Raw genomic sequence first — 19,755 nt, 5'->3', positions numbered from 1 at the left:
TGTTCTTCACTCAGTGAAGTGATGGTTAAGCTTCAGCAGGAGCTGGCTGTCATTTTACATATTTTCTTTCTGTCTTTCTTTCTCTGTCCACTGTCTGTGAAGAGTTTTGTGCCGCTATGCCGCCACGGTTTGTCTGTGGTCATGTGACTGCATGGCTACATCTGATTTGTGAAACGGAGTCTTGTGATTATTGTTGCTACGTCTGATTGGTGAAACAGAGTCTTGTGATTGTTGTTGCTACGTCTGATTGGTGAAACAGTCATGCAGTAGATACACTGGTGGCTTCTCTCTGGCAAAAATATAGCGTAGCTAATGGAAAAAAAGTAACGATTTGAGTGTTGCCCAGTGTAGTGGAGTAAGAGTAGCGTTTCTTCTTCACAAATGTACTCAAGTAAAAGTAAAAAGTATGGTGCAGTAAAACTACTCTTAGAAGTACAATTTTTTGAAAAAGTTAGTCAAGTAAGTGTAACGGAGTAAATGTAACTCATTACTACCCACCTCTGTAAATGAGAGACATAACACTTATCTTTTTTGTTGATAGTAGAGTAAATATTTTCATATGACTGTATAATATATATGTATATTGCTTTGTTCATTTGATACATTTGTTCAAGGTGCCCTTTATTTAATACTAGAGTTTGGTTAAACACCTAAATACATTTAAATTAAGAACTCAGAAAAGGGTGAAAACTGAAAACTTTTTCAGGGTGCTGTACGTCTATTCTTTGTGTTTTCTCTACTCTCCCAGAAGATTGTCACTGTTCTTTTTCTTGTGTTCCTGAACTGGTGTTTTCACATTGCCTGTTCTAGTGCTATAAGTAAATGTAAAATGAATAGGGTTCATAATACTAATTTTTTCCTGTTGTTTCCTTTCATTAGAACCAGCTGATTTTCCTGCCTCATTCTTTTAAGTTTTTATTACTCTGCCCATTTTGCATGATGCACAGTATTTCTTAGAGTGATCAAAAGGTTAAGATGGAGACAAAATTAAGCAGTTATTTTGTTCTTGTAATACATGATGGACATATATACAATGATAAGGTTTTTTTTTTTTATTATACAGATTATATTTGTGGCAAAAATCCTATTCTGTAGTATTGCCGCCTCAGTATGAATGTGTCAGGTGGTGAACTGGTCCTCCATTTAATGTTGATTGCTACCTTGCACCTGATACTATTCTACCATTTACCTTGAATTTGATTAAGTTGGCTTGTAGTGTGTTTTACCCTGTTATTAATGTTGAGTATGTATTTGAACTTTTTATTCAAAATTGATTTTTTAATAAATGTATTTTATAGGTAAGAGAAGATGTATTAAACTCGTTAAATAATAACTTCTTGCAAACATTAAATCAAGCTTGGAATGATCATCAGACAGCCATGGTAATGATCAGAGACATATTAATGTATATGGTGAGTAAAAATCTATTTTTTTCATGTTTATCTTGAAAAGTTGAGACTTCAATAATTTTTTTAATATATTTTTCTGATGAAGTTTAACTCCTTATTGTGAATAATTTTAGCAAATGGTCTTAGTTATTAGTTTATTGTTAATGACTGTATTAGCTGAAAGCACATTAAATATATTTTTAATACAAAAGTATTTTTGTTTGTGTTTTTTTTTTGGTCATTGATTTAGTTTTTATGTACTATTATCTGATCTATTAATTAATGTTCAAATATTACAAAATATTTATTCATTTTACTATATGTGAATGTGGACATAAAATGTAAGCTTTCTACATACTGTAGACACCTAAGAATATATTAATCAAGAACCTAATTGTGAGTTGTGCCATCCTTTGCAGCATACAAGGCTGAGTTATGTGTAGTGTAAAATTGCACCATTCTTCAAGAAGAAAAGTTTCCTGTTGTTTGAAGGATAACTGGGGTAGAATTATACTTTGCATTCTAGAATTTCCCATAAATGTTTCAATGATATTTAGATCTAATGCCTGACTAGGCTATGCAAGGTGTTTATGTAGTGTGTTTGTAGCATTATTTTCCTGCCAGTACCATTACAGTACGTATCCCCTGCTACATTTAACAGGAAGTGTCCAGACATTGTGAGTTGGAGGCATCCTTTGAGTTTTTCTAAATGCATACCCATCCAGATGTATTAAGTAGGGCGATGGGCGACAGAGACCATATTACTTAGGGGGTTCAGGTTTGGTACTGCTTACATTGGGTAATGTGTGTATGTACATTGACCTTTTTAGTAATGGCAAACATTTTTAATCCCTTGTTTTACCAAAAATGGAGGTAACAAAGTTCCAAAGAAGCTTCTATGGGCACCAGCAATAAGCAAACAGAAAATAATATCAAAATAGCCATGACAAAAATTCCCATTTACTCTTTTTGCATAATCCATATGTCCGACATCTAGTTGTATGCTGGCTAAAATATTGTTAAATAAGTGACTTCTGGAGAATGTGAATGTTTGGTAAGTATTTTCAAATTAGAAACATATTATGATAAAACAGTACTTAGTTCATTAGTTTCATTTGTAAAACGCATAAAAACCCAAATGTTTTCCAGTTTGTGTATGAAAGTAAAATGTTCTGATGTTGTATTCTTGTGTTGTGGAGCACAATACAGTGTGTAACATGTTTTGACTAATAAAATATTATAGAGTATTGTGCATGCCAGGTTACTACAAGGCCTATAGTGCAAATTGTGTGGTATACCTGTTTCTGTTTAAGAGAGAAGCCAGCATTGAAAGAAATGACACTCCTTGTCTTTGGTCAGAAGCCTGCCTGCTATTTTGATGATAAAATAAAATCTTCTAACAAAATGACAAGGGGATTAAGTTAACCAATTGGAAAAAATCTAGAATGTTTCCTAGCATGTTCTGAAAAACACAACATACTCTGAAGACTTTTATTTTTAATTCTGTTTTAAAAATTGTTTGATATAATATACCTTCCAGGTACAGTATATTTAATGTTTGGTTAGGAAAATAAAAGCAGAATTATATAAAATACAGGAATAATTTAGGTGTGGTATAAAATTAGTCTGAAGTTAATAGGTAATGTTCAATATCATTAAGTCTCTTGAGACTTTGTCTTATCAAACAAAGGTGATTTCTGAGCAAGAATGGAGGCTCCTTGTTAGGTATGACAGCAAGGAAGTGAGTTGATTCGGTTTGTCCTCTTGGCCTGCATTTTGTCTGCTTATTTTCCTTCTGCTTTCCCACAGTTCAGTTTTGCATTTTCAGTATATTATCACAGCTCACTTTTAATATTTTTGATATTTTAATTTTGATTTGTCAAGATTTTTAAATAAAGTTATAATTCATGTTATTTTAATGTGGGTTAGAATGCTCATGAAAGTAAGGTATCTGATTTAACTTTAAAGAAAATGTAAATAACACTGTTAAAAACTGTGTAATATTATTTAGAGAAAGTATGCATTTGAATGCACACTTTCACAACATGTCAATTATATTTACATACTGCACTGCTGCCTCCATGTAATATGTATTGTTCTAAACATTTTCCTTTAATTTGCTGTATGCTACCTTCTAAAGATGTCCTTATCTATAAAATTATGCGCTCGTTAAAATACATTTAATCTACTTTTGTGTTTTATATGGATTTTTGATAACCTTACCCTTTTACTGTTTTACCCAACTGACTTGTCTTAATGCCTGGAGATATTTTTACAAACCATGCAACTGAAGTCAGATGAAAGCTTGTATAGATTTACTCACGTTAAAAGTTGTTTTTTTTTTTTTAATTCAAATGGCAACTGGTAAAAAGATAGATTTACTCATGTGCATAATTAAGGATGTATAAGACTTGCATTTCATATTTACATCCACTTTGCCCTTTGTGCAGTTGATTTTCTAGAACTAGAATGAAGGAAGACCTATAGTAGACAGGCAACACTGTAACCAAGAATTATACTAGAAATAGAAGAACTCCTAGCACAAAATTTCCAGCTCATTAGATGAAACTATTACAAGATTCAGTTTCCATTAATAAGTGTTGTTACATGATACCTTAATAATTTTATAATACGTATTGTTTCATTTATATTAAATCTCGGGACTTAAGGGTCATAATTTTTAATAATTTTATGTATAATGTTTTTAATTAGATAAATAGAATAAAAACACTTCCTTTTTTGTAGGACCGTGTATATGTCCAGCAGAACAATGTTGAGAATGTCTACAATCTGGGGTTAATAATTTTTAGAGATCAAGTTGTTCGATATGGATGCATTCGAGATCACTTAAGACAAACACTTTTGGATATGATTGCAAGAGAAAGGAAAGGTGAAGTAGTAGACAGGTAAACTTTGTCTTTTTTCTTTTACATTGACTGTTCTAAATGTGTTTTATTCTTTTACCAACACAACATTCAAAATTTTGTACAATTAATTTTTCATTAATCCTGGTGTTTGCAAGCTCAGCAGATCTTATCAAACTATCTACAGCAACCAAGTCTTGTGAAATTCCCAGGTAGTGTAGCTGAAAATGTAATAACATGTCCAGGATCTGGCCCTGTATTTTCTGCAGCTGGCCTGTTCTGGATGGGCATAGTGTACATGCATTATGTATTGTCAAAAACAACACTTCAGCTGGCTCCTCTTAATCTAAAGCAACAGTGTCTCCATTTAGAGATCCTCCAAATTTGCCACACTCGGCCAACAAAATTGCATAGGATTCTAATTTTAGTTCCTTCATATGTGGCTTCAGCTCAGATTGAAAACTGTATTGTTTTAGACACACAAGCACCTTCAGAATCTCTGGATATATTTTATCAATCCCCAGATCTTTACCATGTCATACCTTCTCAACAATTGGAGTGGCAGACCTGAACAAACCTTTAGCAAATGCAGAAGAAGCACTTACAGAGATGAGAGTTGAAATCAGCCCAAACAGCACTGTATGCTAGACATTCTGAGAACGACCTACTTTTATTTGTTTGCTCCTCCTGGCTCAGCTACATCCATCACCCTAACAATCCAAGCGAACTCGCCACCAAGTGGTTAATAGTTACTAACTTGGCACCTCTTTCTACCAATTTTTGAGAAACATTTCATCTTTCTTCATGAGCAACCATGCATTTCAAACCTGGTACAGTGGAACCTCGGTTCACGACCATAATTCAGTCCAAACCTCTGGTCGTAAACCGATTTGGTCGTGAACAAAGCAATTTCCCCCCCATAGGATTGTATGTAAATACAATTAATCCGTTCCAGACCGTCATTTAACTGTATGTAAATATACTTTTTTTAAAGATTTTTAAGCACAAATATGGTTAATTACACCATAGAATGCACAGTGTAATAGTAAACTAATGTAAAAGCATTGAATAACACTGACACAAACACCCAGGCTCCCTGTTCAGCTGCACGCGCAGGCTCGCTCGCCCTCTCTCTCTCTCTCTCTCTCTCTCTCTCCAGCAGGCAGGCTAGCTCTCCCTTTTTCTCTCTCTTCTTGCAAGCCGATCGCTGTATAAAACACTTTTTTTAATGAGTTTTAAGCACAGGGGGGAAAAAAGGAACATTTATACAAATATGAACTTTATTTAAAAACCAACCACAAGCAACCAAGAAAGTAACATTACAGGAGTTCGCACTATAGCCTTGCAACCGATCGCTGTATAAACGCTTTTTTTAATGAGCTTTAAGCACAGGGGGAAAAAATGAACATTTGAAAAAACTAATTTAATAAATCACCAAGAAAAGTAACATTGCAACAAATCTCGCTACTAACCACTCCCTGTAAACACTTTTTTTAATGAGTTTTAAGCACATGGGGGAAAAAATGAACATTTGAAAAAAGTGAAAAGTAACACTGCAACAATTCACGCTACAAGCTGAAAAATTAACATTTGAAAAATCCGTAATACAAAAACCATAAACCACCAAGAAAACTAACCTTGCATGAGTCGAGTTCTGGCATGAAGTGAGGAGGAAGAGTTTAGCTCCGCAATGGAGGGATGTTTTCCTTCAGGTGTTTTCTCTCGTGTGATTTCTTGGGTTTCTGGTGTTTTTAGCTGTTTAGCTGGTGGGAGCGAAAGCCTCATGCAGCCATTCCAAAAATAAAGTCCTTGTGACTCAACCCTTCGTGTTTGCCCTCCACATTACTGGCAGTCTGGCTTTGTTTACATTGTGCTGCTTAAAAGCACGAGGGTTCTCACATTGGTAAATAAGTAAACTGGTAAACAGTTTTTCCACCTCTTCCAGCACTTGAAGCCTCTACCTGGTTAACGCTGTAACTCCTCTTACAAAATCAGCTGCTTTAATAGATTCTTTCTGCTTTAGAATAGTCGAAATCGTAGATTTTGACTTCTTGTACTCAGCGGCAAGATCAGTGACACGAACGCCACGCTCATACTTTCAATAATTTCTTTCTTTACTTTGATTTAAATTTTCTGCAAAACTTTCTTCTCACCACTCTTCACTTGCTTAGAAGCCATGGTTAACTGCAAAAGCACACGAAATACTGTAGAGCACAAAGAGATCACAGATAAAGCACACACGTCTGACTGAGAACAATGAAGCGGTGAAACACGTGCTTAAATACAGTAATCGGCACGTACTAACCAGAAGGGAAATGAAATAGAGTACAAAGAGTTCACAGTGAAAGCATGCACGCACGTGCAAGCACGCACGTCTGACCGAGAACAATGCAACACGTGCGGAAATCATCAGCGTGCACAAACGGAAAGGGAAACTGGCTTGTTCATATACAGAGTGTGTGGTTGTGAACCGAGGCAAAAGTTTGGCGAACTTTTTGGTTGTAAACCAAGTTGTACGTGTACCGAGACGTTCATGAACCGAGGTTCCACTGTATTTGTTTTATACAATCACTAGGGGGCTTCGCCCCCTGCTCGCTTCACTCGCCAACCCCTGTGTTTGGTTAATCGAATATACAATTTAAAGTTTTTTTTTTTTCTTTGGAATTGTTTCAATTTCATTATTTGCACTTTTACTTTAAAGCTTCATTAAAAACAATATTTTTTGGAGACACTTTGTGACAATGCAACGTATAACTGCCCGTGAGTGAAAATTGTTTCTGTTTCTCTAATAAATAATCTGACTTTTTAAAAATTTTTGTCCCTGTGATTTATTGATTGTCATAGCAAAAGCTATTCTCACAGTAAACTGTAAACATTTTAATACAAATGGCATATCATATATTACTTAGCCACAACATACTCGCACAACATTGTAACTCAGTTGTTGAGGTGAACAGTTTTTCTGCTAGTTAGACACTCCTAACTTGGTGCTTGTGAGTATCGCAAAACTTGTCCATTGCCTCTCTTGTTTGGCCTGGAAGGATACTCCAAAAATGAAGTTTAGCGCTGTCTCTAATGCTGTGGTCAGAGGTGAACCCTTGTGCATCTAAGTGGCATTTTTGTGTCAAGTGTTCCATCTACAACAGCTGTCTTAATGGTAAATTAACTTCCATGTCCTTATAGTCACTTTATATTCCCTGTCTTAAGAGTCAGTTTACAGTGCATCCAGAAAGTATTCACAGCGCATCACTTTTTCCACATTTTATGTTTCAGCCTTAATCCAAAATGGATTAAATTCATTTTTTTACTCAGAATTCTACACACAACACCCCATAATGACAACGTGAAAAAAGTTTACTTGAGAATTTTGCAAATTTATTAAAAATAAAAATATTGAGAAAGCACATGTACATTAGTATTCACAGCCTTTGCCATGAAGCTCAAAATTGAGCTCAGGTGCATCCTGTTTCCCCGATCATCCTTGAGATGTTTCTGCAGCTTAACTGGAGTCCACCTGTGGTAAATTCAGTTGATTGGACATGATTTGGAAAGGCACACACCTGTCTATATAAGGTCCCACAGTTGATAGTTCATGTCAGAGCATAAACGAAGCATGAAGTCAAAGGAATTGTCTGTAGAACTCCGAGACAGGATTGTCTCGAGGCACAAATCTGGGGAAGGTTACAGAAAAATTTCTGCTGCTTTGAAGGTCCCAATGAGCACAGTGGCCTCCATCATCTATAAGTGGAAGAAGTTCGAAACCACCTGGACTCTTCCTAGAGTTGGTCGGCCATCCAAACTGAGCGATTGGGGGAGAAGGGTCTTAGTCAGGGAGGTGACCAAGAACCCGAAGGTCACTCTGTCAGAGCTCCTGAGGTCCTCTGTGGAGAGAGGAGATCCTTCCAGAAGGACAACCATCACTGCAGCAATCCACCAATCAGGCCTATATGGTAGAGTGGCCAGATGGACGCCACTCCTTAGTAAAAGGCACATGGCAGCCCGCCTGGAGTTTGCCAAAAGGCATCTGAAGGACTCTCAGACCATGAGAAACAAAATTCTCTGGTCTGATGAGACAAAGATTGAACTCTTTGGTGTTAATGCCAGGCGTCATGTTTGGCGGAAACCAGGCACTGCTCATCACCAGGCCAATACCATCCCTACAGTGAAGCATGGTGTTGGCAGCATCATGCTGTGGGGATGTTTCTCAGCGGCAGGAACTGGGAGACTAGTAAGGATAAAGGGAAAGATGATTGCAGCAATGTACAGAGACATCCTGGATGAAAACCTGCTCCAGAGCACTCTTGACCTCAGACTGGGACGACGGTTCATCTTTCAGCAGGACAACGACCCTAAGCACACAGCCAAGATATCAAAGGAGTGGCTTCAGGACAACTCTCTGAATGTCCTTGAGTGGCCCTGCCAGAGACCAATTGAATCCGATTGAACATCTCTGGAGAGATCTTAAAATGGCTGTGCACCGACGCTTCCCATCCAACCTGATGGAGCTTGAGAGATGCTGCAAGAGGAATGGGCGAAACAGGCCAAGGATAGGTGTGCCAAGCTTGTGGCATCATATTCAAAAAGACTTGAGGCTATAATTTCTGCCAAAGGTGCATTGACAAAGTATTGAGCAAAGGCTGTGAATACTTATGTACATGTGATTTCTCAGTTTTTTTATTTTTAATAAATTTGCAAAAACCTCAAGTACATTTTTTTCACGCTGTCATTATGGGGTGTTGTGTGTAGAATTCTGAGGGAAAAAATTAATCTATTTAGGAATAAGGCTGTAACATAACAAAATGTGGAAAAAGTGATGCGCTGTGAATACTTTCCGGATGCACTGTATATAGGATAAATCTTCCAGCATCTGTCATGCACATACTCGCCAACCACCTGGCATTTCACATGATCCCCACCTTTTTCCTTACAAACTGTATGTCTACGTAGCAGCTCAATGTGCCTTCTTACTGTTTTGCCAGAATATACTAAGCTGATGAAAGGAATACAGTGATCCCTCGCTATATCGCGCTTCGACTTTTGCGGCTTCACTCCATCGCGAATTTTAAATGTAAGCATATCTAAATATATATTACGGATTTTTCGCTGGTTCGCGGATTTCTGCGGACAATGGGTCTTTTAATGTATGGTACATGCTTCCTCAGTTTGTTTGCCCAGTTGATTTCATACAAGGGACGCTATTGGCGAATGGCTTAAAAGCTACCCAGTCAGAGCATGTATTACGTATTAACTAAAACTCCTTAATGATATACGATATGCTTCCCGTGCGGTGCTTGATTGTTTGCTTTTCTCTGTCTCACTCTCTCTGAGCCTGACGGAGGGGGTATGAGCAGAGGGGCTGTTTGCCTAAAGGATACGGATGCTCCTCTAAAAAATGGCGCTTTATCGCGGTGCTTTGGCATGCTTAAAAGCACGTATTGATTTTTTGATTGTTTGCTTTTCACTCGCGCTGCTCTCTCTCTCTGACGTTCTCTGCTCCTGACACGCATTCTTTGAAGAGGAAGATATGTTTGCATTCTTTTAATTGTGAGAACTGTCATCTCGGTCTTGTCATGGAGCACAGTTTAAACTTTTGACTAAAGGGTGTTATTTCATGTCCAGAGGGCTCTAATAATGTTAACAGTGTGGGAGAGTTTATAAATGTTTAAAATATATAAAAATAACCATACAAACATATGGTTTCTACTTCGCGGATTTTCACCTATCGCGGGGGGTTCTGGAACACAACCCCCGCGATCGAGGAGGGATTACTGCACTGGGTTTTCACTAGTAACCCCAAGGCCTTTGTTCTATAAACTGTACATAAGTTTTTATATGAACTTTTTTTGTGCTGAATGTAACAAATTTGAAAATAAAACAAAATTTAGCATGTGTAAAAATTATGAAACACTTCTAGTTGCTCCACCAGTTTTTTTTTTTTTTCCTTCCCCTGAGGACCTATTTGACTTATTAGGGCTTAATTCAGTTTAATTCAGTTTAGGTGAACATGATTCCAGAACTTAATAAATTTTCTGATCTTTTGAACCGCACAGGGATTTGTGTTTATGTAATAATAGAACTCTTTTAAGCAGCTGACTGAGGATCTGCTAATAAAGAAACTGGGTAGATTATTACAAAGACAGAAAAGTCTATAAACGATATGTAAATGCTTCTTTCTTACAATGTTCACTGTCCAAAATGTCATTAAGATCTGGAACTTAACAATAACTGCTGAAGTGAAGACAGGAATCTCTTAAGACTGAAAATTTTCTGATAGAAATCTTTCTAGATGGATTAGACATGCAAAGAATTCACAGGATGGGTTATCTGTCATGGGGATAGTAATGCAGCAACATTTCACTTTACAGTGTTGTTTCCACAGATTTGATCTTCATGAAAGAGTCATCAGAAGGAAACCTTATCCTTAATCTCGTTGCAGTCATCACTGTCTGAAGTATGCAACTCAACACTTTAGTTAGCCATAGATGTTTTGGAATTAAGGGGTCTGATGAGACAAAAATTTAACTCTTTGGCTGTAGTTGCCAAATGTACATTTGGAGAAGAAAAAGGAGAAGGATATTTAAAAAAAATACCTTGCTAGCTGTTAAGCAAGGAGTTGGATCTGTCATACCTTTGGGTTTTATTAAATTCATTCGCATAAGCAATATGTTAGTGAATAGAAGAATGCATTCTACTAGGCGTCAAAATCTGGAAGCTAATGTCCCACAGCCTGAAGAAACTGAAGCTGAAACAAGGATGACTGTCAAATTTTGGAATAGCCCTCACAGTTCTCATATTTTTAATGTTATTGAGAATATGTGGGTAAATACCACGCCTGTTCCCCTTACGGCGATTATACATTAAATACAGCAAAGCACAAACAAAACAACACAGTAAAGTCCATGAAAAACAGCAACGGATTAAATGTAATGATGAAAATAGATAGTCCAGAGATCCACATGTTGAAAGGAAATGTAAAGATAGTCCTACTGGTAGTTCCTGAAATGGTGAAGACGGGTTCAGGAGCGCTCCTTTCTTTGCAGGATGGCCATGAATCCACTTACAGTCCTCATGTACACAGGCAGACAATCCAGACCCCAACCACAAAACGATCCAGGACAAAATGAATAAGTAAAGGTAACCCAACAGAAGGCAGACAGACAGGAACTTGAAACACAAATTAAAAAAAACTTTCTTTTTTTTTGGTCTCCGGCCCCCTTTTTAAAAGCCGTGCTGACATCCTTTGACCCCAACAGCCCCTGCACCCTCAGCAGAAGACCAATCAGAGCCACTGCTAGGAGTTGCAGTTTCAGATTCTAGTAGAGTACAACACTCTTGGATTGGCTACTTTCACCATCCCAAGCTGCGTTTTACTCTCTGGTTGCTTCCTGTTTTCTCTACAGTACAGTATTGCCACAAAAAAGCCATTAAAAATTGCAGAAGATATTTGCGGTTTCCTCTATCAATTATAGAAATACCTCCCTGGAGTTTATCCAAGTGAATAGGAAAAATTCCCAAAGCAAAAATAAAAAAGCTAGCTACAGGAAAATTTGAAATCTGATTCCTGTAAAAAGTACATTTTGTGCTTTTTTTTTCTGATCTGTTAAGTTCAGTGAACACATAGTAATTGAGCATTACAATTTGCACGGATGTGTTTTTTGTTTTTTTAAGTTTGGTCTTGCAGAGGTTTTGTCATTTGACGGGTTGCCCAAAATTTGTAGAGATTTTCAACATACAGCATGTGTCATGTTTTAAGTAAACAGTGTAAAGGTAGAGGTGAGGAGAGGTTTACTGTGTTAAAGCAAGAGTGAGTCTCATTTTAAATAACTTTTTAATAATTAAAATTGTTTCTCCTCTGAAATGTGTATTTTTTTTCATTAAATGTTAAATTATTGCATGTTATAACTTTTTGGCTGTATTAGCTGTTCCATTTAATGATCTAAAGCATGTGCACTTTGCAACATGGATAACCGCTTAAATAAGAGGTAATCACTTTTTTCATGTTTGCTAATATTAAATGGCTATAATGTACCTGTAGTTTATTTCTAATTGATCATAGATTTTTTTTAATAGTCATCAATGGCATCACCATTCATTGTTGTTTATGGTGCTTGTATCTCTGTTTGGTTTTAGTAGAAGATGCAGCTAATACTTTACCAGTATGCACAAAACACACGATAAGTAATGAACGTTATAGTTACTGTAATCTGAGGGGCTTATGGTCTCCAGCATTACCTGAATTATGTGGAAGTTCATTTAAGACAGATGCCAGGGCGCACTTTCTGCAAAGCTGTAGTAATCTGGAACTGCTGATTCATGTAGTTGAAGCTAAAACCTTGACAGCCTTTAAGAAGTGTTGTATCTAAATGAGATTATAGGACATCTTAGCTATTAGCTAAACAGATGAGCTTGGTGGACTCAGTGATCTCCTGTTGCTTGTCACATTTCTATGAATGAAAAATAGAATAAAAAAATTAAGTTAGACAATTAAAAGTACTGTAAGAAAACTGTATTTAGTGTTCTGATGACCAACTTAGCAGTGCAGAGCAAATATATTAACATAAGAGCCATAATGAAAAGCCTTTCAGAGTCATTTTGGTTTCAGTATTGTAACAGGCTGTTGCATTGTTTGGTGAGTCTCACAACTAAGTTGAAAGAGCTTGTATGTTAAGAACAAAACAAAATACCTATTCTTTTTATCTTTGCTTGCTTCTACCGTGCCCAGCATAAATGAGTAAACCCCAACAGATTTTTGAGAAAAGCATCCGTCTCCCTTTAAAATTAGTAAATTCTATGTGATGCAATACCATTAAACAATCAAGCAAATCTGGGTTTTGGTTGCAATTGAGATTTGTCAGTACAAAAAACAAAACTTGATGTCTTTAAAAAATCATTTAAGGTACAAAAATGAGTACACCCCAATTAAAGTCTTGGGAATAACACTTGATAAAATAAGTAACAAGAATTCATCAGCAGATGAATCTAATCAGTCATTACACAGGTGACCACCAGCTAACTGGTAATTGAATAAAATCCACTTCCATTCAATCCAGTACAGTAATGGTACCAAATGGAAGAGAAATGTCACAAGACTTTTGAAATAAATTCACTTCTTTACAGAAGAAAGGTCAAGGCTACAAGTAAATTAGTAAAGCATTTTCTAATCAGTTGGAATTCAGTAGCAAAAGTGATTCAGAAATTCAGAAAGGATAGACTTATGGCAAACACTCTAAAGATGTCCGTACTGCCCACATAAGCTAACACCTCAACACAGGAATTTTGCGATAGGAAAACAATGCAGAAAATAGCCAGGTAAGTATAGCATCATGGGCGCCGGCAGGGGGGTGCAAGTAGGTGCACGTGCACCCCCCTAGCTTTTGAAAAAAAAGGAAATGGAGAAAAAAAATAAATCTTTCAATAATAAGAAAAAATGCGAAAAAATAGTTTTTATTTTAAATTTTTAAATTACAATTAGACGTTTACATTTTACAACTATACATAAACAATCATTCACTTTGTTTCTAAAAGAGCATCTCAAGCCTTCTTTTTTGTTGTCCAAACTTGTCTACAACTTTGTCGATAAATTTTGGACAATTATTTATTCTTTTTTTGTGTACACTAAGCATACATAATCCACTTAATCTATCGTCACTCATTGTAGATCGGTTCCAAGTTTTGACGCGCCGTAATGTGCTAAAAGATCTTTCAATACTGCAGGTTGTTGCAGGAAGTGTCATGCCAATCTTGAGTGCCTCCGGAAACAGCCAGATAAAACTTCGTAGCCTCTTATAGTGTACAGCTAGATCTCTTTTTACGCCGGTGTATAGTTCGATTTATGGGAGAACAGTGCGCTTTAGAGAAAATATTTATCATAAAAGTTGTAGAACTTATCAATGTCTACAATTTTTATTTGAAATATTTTTCTCTAAAGTGTACTGTTCTCCCAGAAATCGGAACTATTAACCGGCGTAAAAAGAGGTCTAGCTGTATGTAAGTGCTTACAAAATTACATTAAAAACTTAAGGAAAAAGCACTACCTATGCCACTGAATACATCAATAACATTTTTAACTATATTCCAGTGATCATATGATAACAAAAAAAAGTCGATGATTTTTTGTCAGAAAATTAAAAATTAGGTCATGCCTTAAGTGGTTAATCTATCTATGCAAAAACTGATTGCTCTGTACTGTTCAGAGATAGCGACTGTATTGGCAGGTATTTAATGGGCACATACATATACAAAAAAAGTTTTTGTTGCGGGGGGGAGCGTAGAAAGAAAAAAATCTCTTTATGCACCCCCCTGGATTAAATCCTGGCGGCGGTAATGTATAGCATAGTTAGCTAAAGCACTAGAAAGCCAAAGAGGGGAAGAGTGTATCCTGTGACACAATACAGCGTATGCTGCAGGGGTGTTGTCCACGAAAGAAGCCACTGCATTTGCTAGGGCCCATGTTGACAGGTAAATGTTGACAGGTAAAAACTATTGGGACTCTATACTTTTGAGAGACAAGACAAAAGTAAATCTGGTGGAATTTCTTGTAGGATTCACTGAGAATGGAATAAAAATCTTAATTTTCAAAGGGTGTGTCCTCATGTATGTTGAGCACTGTAAAATGCCAATGCTAGCAATGTGCACTACTGGCTAGTAATCACTAATGTTTTATAAGCAGACCGCCTCTTCTTGCCAGAGACGTGCACTTTTAGACCACTGAAACTTGGGATTTGTTATTTTAATACATACAGTGTTTTTACATTTGCAGATTATAATTGTAGGAAAGTTCCATTGTTTCAATTTGCACATTATGGCGCAAGTGTTTTTAATACACTTCCTAGAAGTGATAACATGTATTTCCTACTGTTTTTATCACAATACACAAATGAAGAGTATCTGGACTTGTTTTCACTGAGTTTAACGTCGCAAAGCTTTCACAGTTGGAATCAAGTCTCTGCATGTTGATAGTATAGATCCAGATTTCTGGGAAGGAAAAAAAAAGATGTTCCTTGAGTAGAGAGATTTCCTGTCATATATTCTAAGTTTGAGGTAGCGGCACACTTTCACTTTTTTATAAATTAATTTTTATTAAATTCAGTTTGTAAATTAAAGTTGTCCTTATCTGTGTAATATTGTGTAAAAGTAAATTTTGGTTGTTTGTATCTTTTTTAATCTTTGCTAGAGGTGCGATAAGGAATGCCTGTCAGATGCTTATGATTCTTGGCCTTGAGGGAAGATCTGTGTATGAGGAAGATTTTGAAGCTCCCTTTTTAGAGATGTCTGCTGAATTTTTTCAGGTTTGTATTAAAAGATGTGTGTCTATGTACATATGTATTTGTGATACACACACACACTCTACCTGTCAAAAGTTTTAAAACACCTCAGTTTTCCACTTTATGTACAAAATTAATCACATGAAATGCAATTCCTAAAATTTTAGTTATTCAGTAAACTGCCAGACGTTTGAATGTAAAGTTTAGGTTAGCAAAAACTGAAAAAAGGGAAATTTCAGAATATTTCAAATGTGCGTTCTTCAGGGATTAACTAATAGATTACAACCTACGGATGTTCTGCAACAATTAAAGTAAATTAAGCCTTGCAAGCTGAAGCAAACAGTTTGCACAGGTGACCCAACTTCTGTTGGAATACTTAAAGACCCCCTGTCTTAAAGCTGAGTTAGAACAGACTATGTTATACTCTTTGAAGTACTATTTGAAGAATGTTACTGTTAAGTTATAATGGCAAGAAAATGGCAATTAACAAATGCAGTGATATTGAGCATTATTACCCTTAGATGCATAAGCCTTTCATTTAGAGAAATTGCAAAAAAAAAATAAAATCAAAGTGTTAGTGAGAATGGTGTCTTACACAATTCAAAGGCAATTGGAAACTGAAAGAATCTATGATAGGAAGAGATCAGCAAACTCAAAGTTGCAACTCAAACAAAAAATAAGTTTCTGAGGGTCACCAGTTTCTGTGATAGGTGCCTGTCAGCACAACATTTTCAAGCACAGCTTAACAGAGGTCGAAAGAAGCAAGTCTTAGTTTCTGCTGTGAAGAGGAGACTTTGAGCTGCTGATTTGGCCGATTGAGTGGTAGTCAGAAAGCCATTCCTTAAAGAACATAATAGGGCCTTGAAATACTGGCTGTGAACTACTGCAGGCTGCAAGAAAATCTTATTGACCAGTGTAGGGTGTTGGTACACCGTTGAGTTGGTGAAAGAATGGTTCTTCAATTTGTGACATCAACTGTCAAACATTGAGGAGGAAGTGTGATGGTCTGGGGTTCTTTTGCTGGAGGCAGATTTGGTGACTTGCACAGAATGACTGTCATTCTGAATCAAAAGAGTTACCACAGTTTGGCTGTTATATCAGCAAAAGGTAGCTACTTTGATGTATCAAGAATTTGTACACTTAATCATTTCCAGAAAATCTGAAAAAAACAAGGTGTTCTAATTATTTTGACTACAAGTGTCTATACATTATACTGTATACATCTTTCTGTTTATATTGTTTTTCATGTTTTATTACAATGTTTTTCAGATGGAAAGTCAAAAGTTTTTAGCAGAGAATAGTGCAAGTGTGTATATAAAGAAAGTAGAGGCTAGAATAAATGAAGAAATTGAGCGGGTCATGCATTGCTTGGACAAATCCACAGAAGAACCCATTGTTAAAGTAGTGGAAAGGGAACTCATCTCGAAGCACATGAAGACTATAGTTGAAATGGAAAACTCTGGGCTTGTTCATATGTTAAAAAATGGAAAGACAGAAGGTAATTTGGATTAATGTTTTTTGTGTATTAAAATTCAGATATACTAACTGATCTTATTTATTAAGTGTTTTACTTTAAAACCTGCGTTTATTTGTTTTTAACAATTCTGATTGATGGTATTTCAGATAGCATCCCCCTAATAATGATTATTTTATAGACATCAATAGTGTGGAGTAAATTTAACAATTTCTATCATTGGTGCAACACTTTTTCTATAAATTTATAACTAATACTTGGGTACAGATTTTACTTCTTTTGTATAGAAATTATTTATTTATCTTTTTCAATCCAACAATTGTAGGTGCATAAAATAATATGCTCCTTAGCTTTAATACCTGGCAATAATGTGAAATCAAGGTTAAAGCTAATTTATTAAACAGCACACTACTTTTCAAAAGTTCAAAAGCAGTGTGTCTCTCTCTGACCAAACAATGAACTTTGTAAGCGTAAATGTCAAAGGTCTCAGTCACGATCTAAAGTGAAAAATACATTCTCTCACATAACAGGCCTAAATGCCAAGATAGTATTTTTACTGGATACTCGCTTAATAAATAAGGACCCATTTCGACTGCAAAGAAATTGGAATGGCCAAATTTTTCACTCCACTCCACTCTAATACCGCAAAAACAATCAAACAGTTTGTAATGCATCATAACTTATCAGACCCATGGATATTCTTAAATCCAAACACAGGAGAATATTCCTTCTTCTCACTAGTACATCATAGTTACTCAAGAATTATTTCTTTATCAATAATAATTTATTGCCTACTATATGAAATCTTGTAGGTATGACGCTATTGTTATCTTCGATCATGCCTCTCTGATCTTGAAAATTGAATTACTATGCCCTACACATTCATTTTGTAGCTGGTATCTTAACCCCATGTCATTGGCAGATGAGAAATTTACAGAATTCAGCTCTAAACAAATTGATTATTTTTTTTTAGAGACAAATGCATCCCCAGAGGGTTCTGCAGGAATACTGTGGGAAACTCAGAAGGGTTTTTCCCATAAAAATAAGTTGGAAACCAAGAAGCGTTAATTGTTAATCAGCAAAATTACCAGAATAGATCAAGAATTTCCCAGGTCTCCAAATGAGGCACTTTATAGACAAAAGACAGGTTCGGCAATCAGAATTTAATCTCTCGATAACAAAAGAAATGGAACAGTCTGTCTTTAAATCACAACATCATTACTATGAATACGGAGAGAAGGCTAATAAGATCTTAGCTCAACAAATCCACAAGCAGGAAGTAGTGCAATAACAGAAATAACTGATAGAGATAAAATCATTGACCATAAAATACAACCCACATGTTTAGAGAGGACTATAAGAACTTATATTCTATTCAGTTTAAAGAAGACAAGACACAACCTAATGAGTTTTATGATACATTACAAATACCACAACTAGATACTCTTAGTACAGAGGAACTGGAAAACCTCTGACATTCTCACAATTACTGGATACTATAAACTCACTCCAAAGTGGGATAGTAGCAGGCCCTGATGGCTACCCAGTGGAATAAAGAAAAATTAACACAATTAACACAAGTTAGCTCCAACAAAATTCTAGCTCAACAATTTCAGCAAGTATTAATTACCGTCTTTCCAAAGAAAAATGAAGACTTTTTATTGTGTGCATCATGCAGACCAATTTCACTGAATAATGATGTTAAGATACTCTCCAAAGTTCTAGGTAGAAGGATTGAGAAAATGCTTCCTTCTGTAATATTGTAAGACCAAATTGGATTTTTAAAGGTGGACACTTGGCTACTAATCTTTTACACCTGTTTAATGTAATATACTCACCCATAAAATTTAACACACCAGAGATCTTGCTATCTTTGGACGCAGGAAAAGCATTTGATATGGTTGAATGGGACAACCTATTCTCCACATTGCATAAATTTGTGTTTTGCCCAAATATATGTGCATGGATAACACTACTTTACACCAGTCCAAAAGCCTCTGTCTTTATTAACAACATTGACTCAAAGTAAAATGTGGTAATTGACAATGGTGCTCCCTATCACCATTAATTTTTGCAGCTGCCATTGGCTGTTCACTTCTTACATGCATTAGAGGTAAAGGGGATTATCAGAGAAGTACTTGGACCAGAAATATCACTATATGCTGGTGATGTGGTACTGTATACAATATATCAGACCCACAAACGTCCTTACCAGTAGTCGTTAATGCACTAGTAGAATTTCAAAAGATATTTGGACTCGGTCAGTTTGAATAAAAGTGTGCTTTTCCAGTGAACTGGCTAGCAGACAATACTAGAGTGGACATCTATCTATTTTATCAGAACAGAATCAGTTTAAATATCTAGAGGTAAACATCACAAGTAAATATAAAGACCTTTTTAAAACATAATTTTCTATGAGCGTGGAAAAAATCGAACCAGATGTAAACAGATGGTCTACCCTCCATCTCATATTAGCAAGGAGAATCAGTAGTGTCAAGATGACCATCCTTCCCAAAATTCTTAATCTGTTTCAGAGCATCCCTATATACATTAACAAATCGTTCTTTAAGAAGTTAATCTCAATTACAACCTCATTTATTTGGAATTCAAGACATCCATGCATTCAAAAGGTGACTTTACAAAGACCTAAAGCAGAAGGTGTGGCATGGCACTGTCTAACTTTCAATTTTATTACTGAGCAGCAAATATACAAGTTATAAAAACCTGGACATTGACACAGATTGAATATACATAAGACTGGTCTG

At 36.0% G+C, this 19,755-nt stretch overlaps 1 protein-coding gene across 1 annotated transcript in view; it reads left to right on the top strand.

The window, feature by feature from the left end:
• cul3b (cullin 3b) overlaps positions 1–19,755 on the top strand; it is a 122,590-nt gene that overhangs the window by 63,190 nt on the left and 39,645 nt on the right. Inside the window, exons 3-6 of the mRNA XM_039756147.1 lie at positions 1,299–1,412; positions 4,134–4,294; positions 15,426–15,540; positions 16,786–17,014. Coding sequence (XP_039612081.1) covers positions 1,299–1,412; positions 4,134–4,294; positions 15,426–15,540; positions 16,786–17,014 — 619 coding nt within the window. The remainder of the gene's footprint in view (positions 1–1,298; positions 1,413–4,133; positions 4,295–15,425; positions 15,541–16,785; positions 17,015–19,755) is intronic.

The sequence above is a fragment of the Polypterus senegalus genome, chromosome 1, assembly GCF_016835505.1.
Source record: "Polypterus senegalus isolate Bchr_013 chromosome 1, ASM1683550v1, whole genome shotgun sequence".
Classification (NCBI taxonomy): Eukaryota; Metazoa; Chordata; class Cladistia; order Polypteriformes; family Polypteridae; genus Polypterus; species Polypterus senegalus.
The sequence above is the reverse complement of the archived record's forward strand: the minus strand, read 5'-3'. Positions and strand labels throughout refer to the sequence as shown.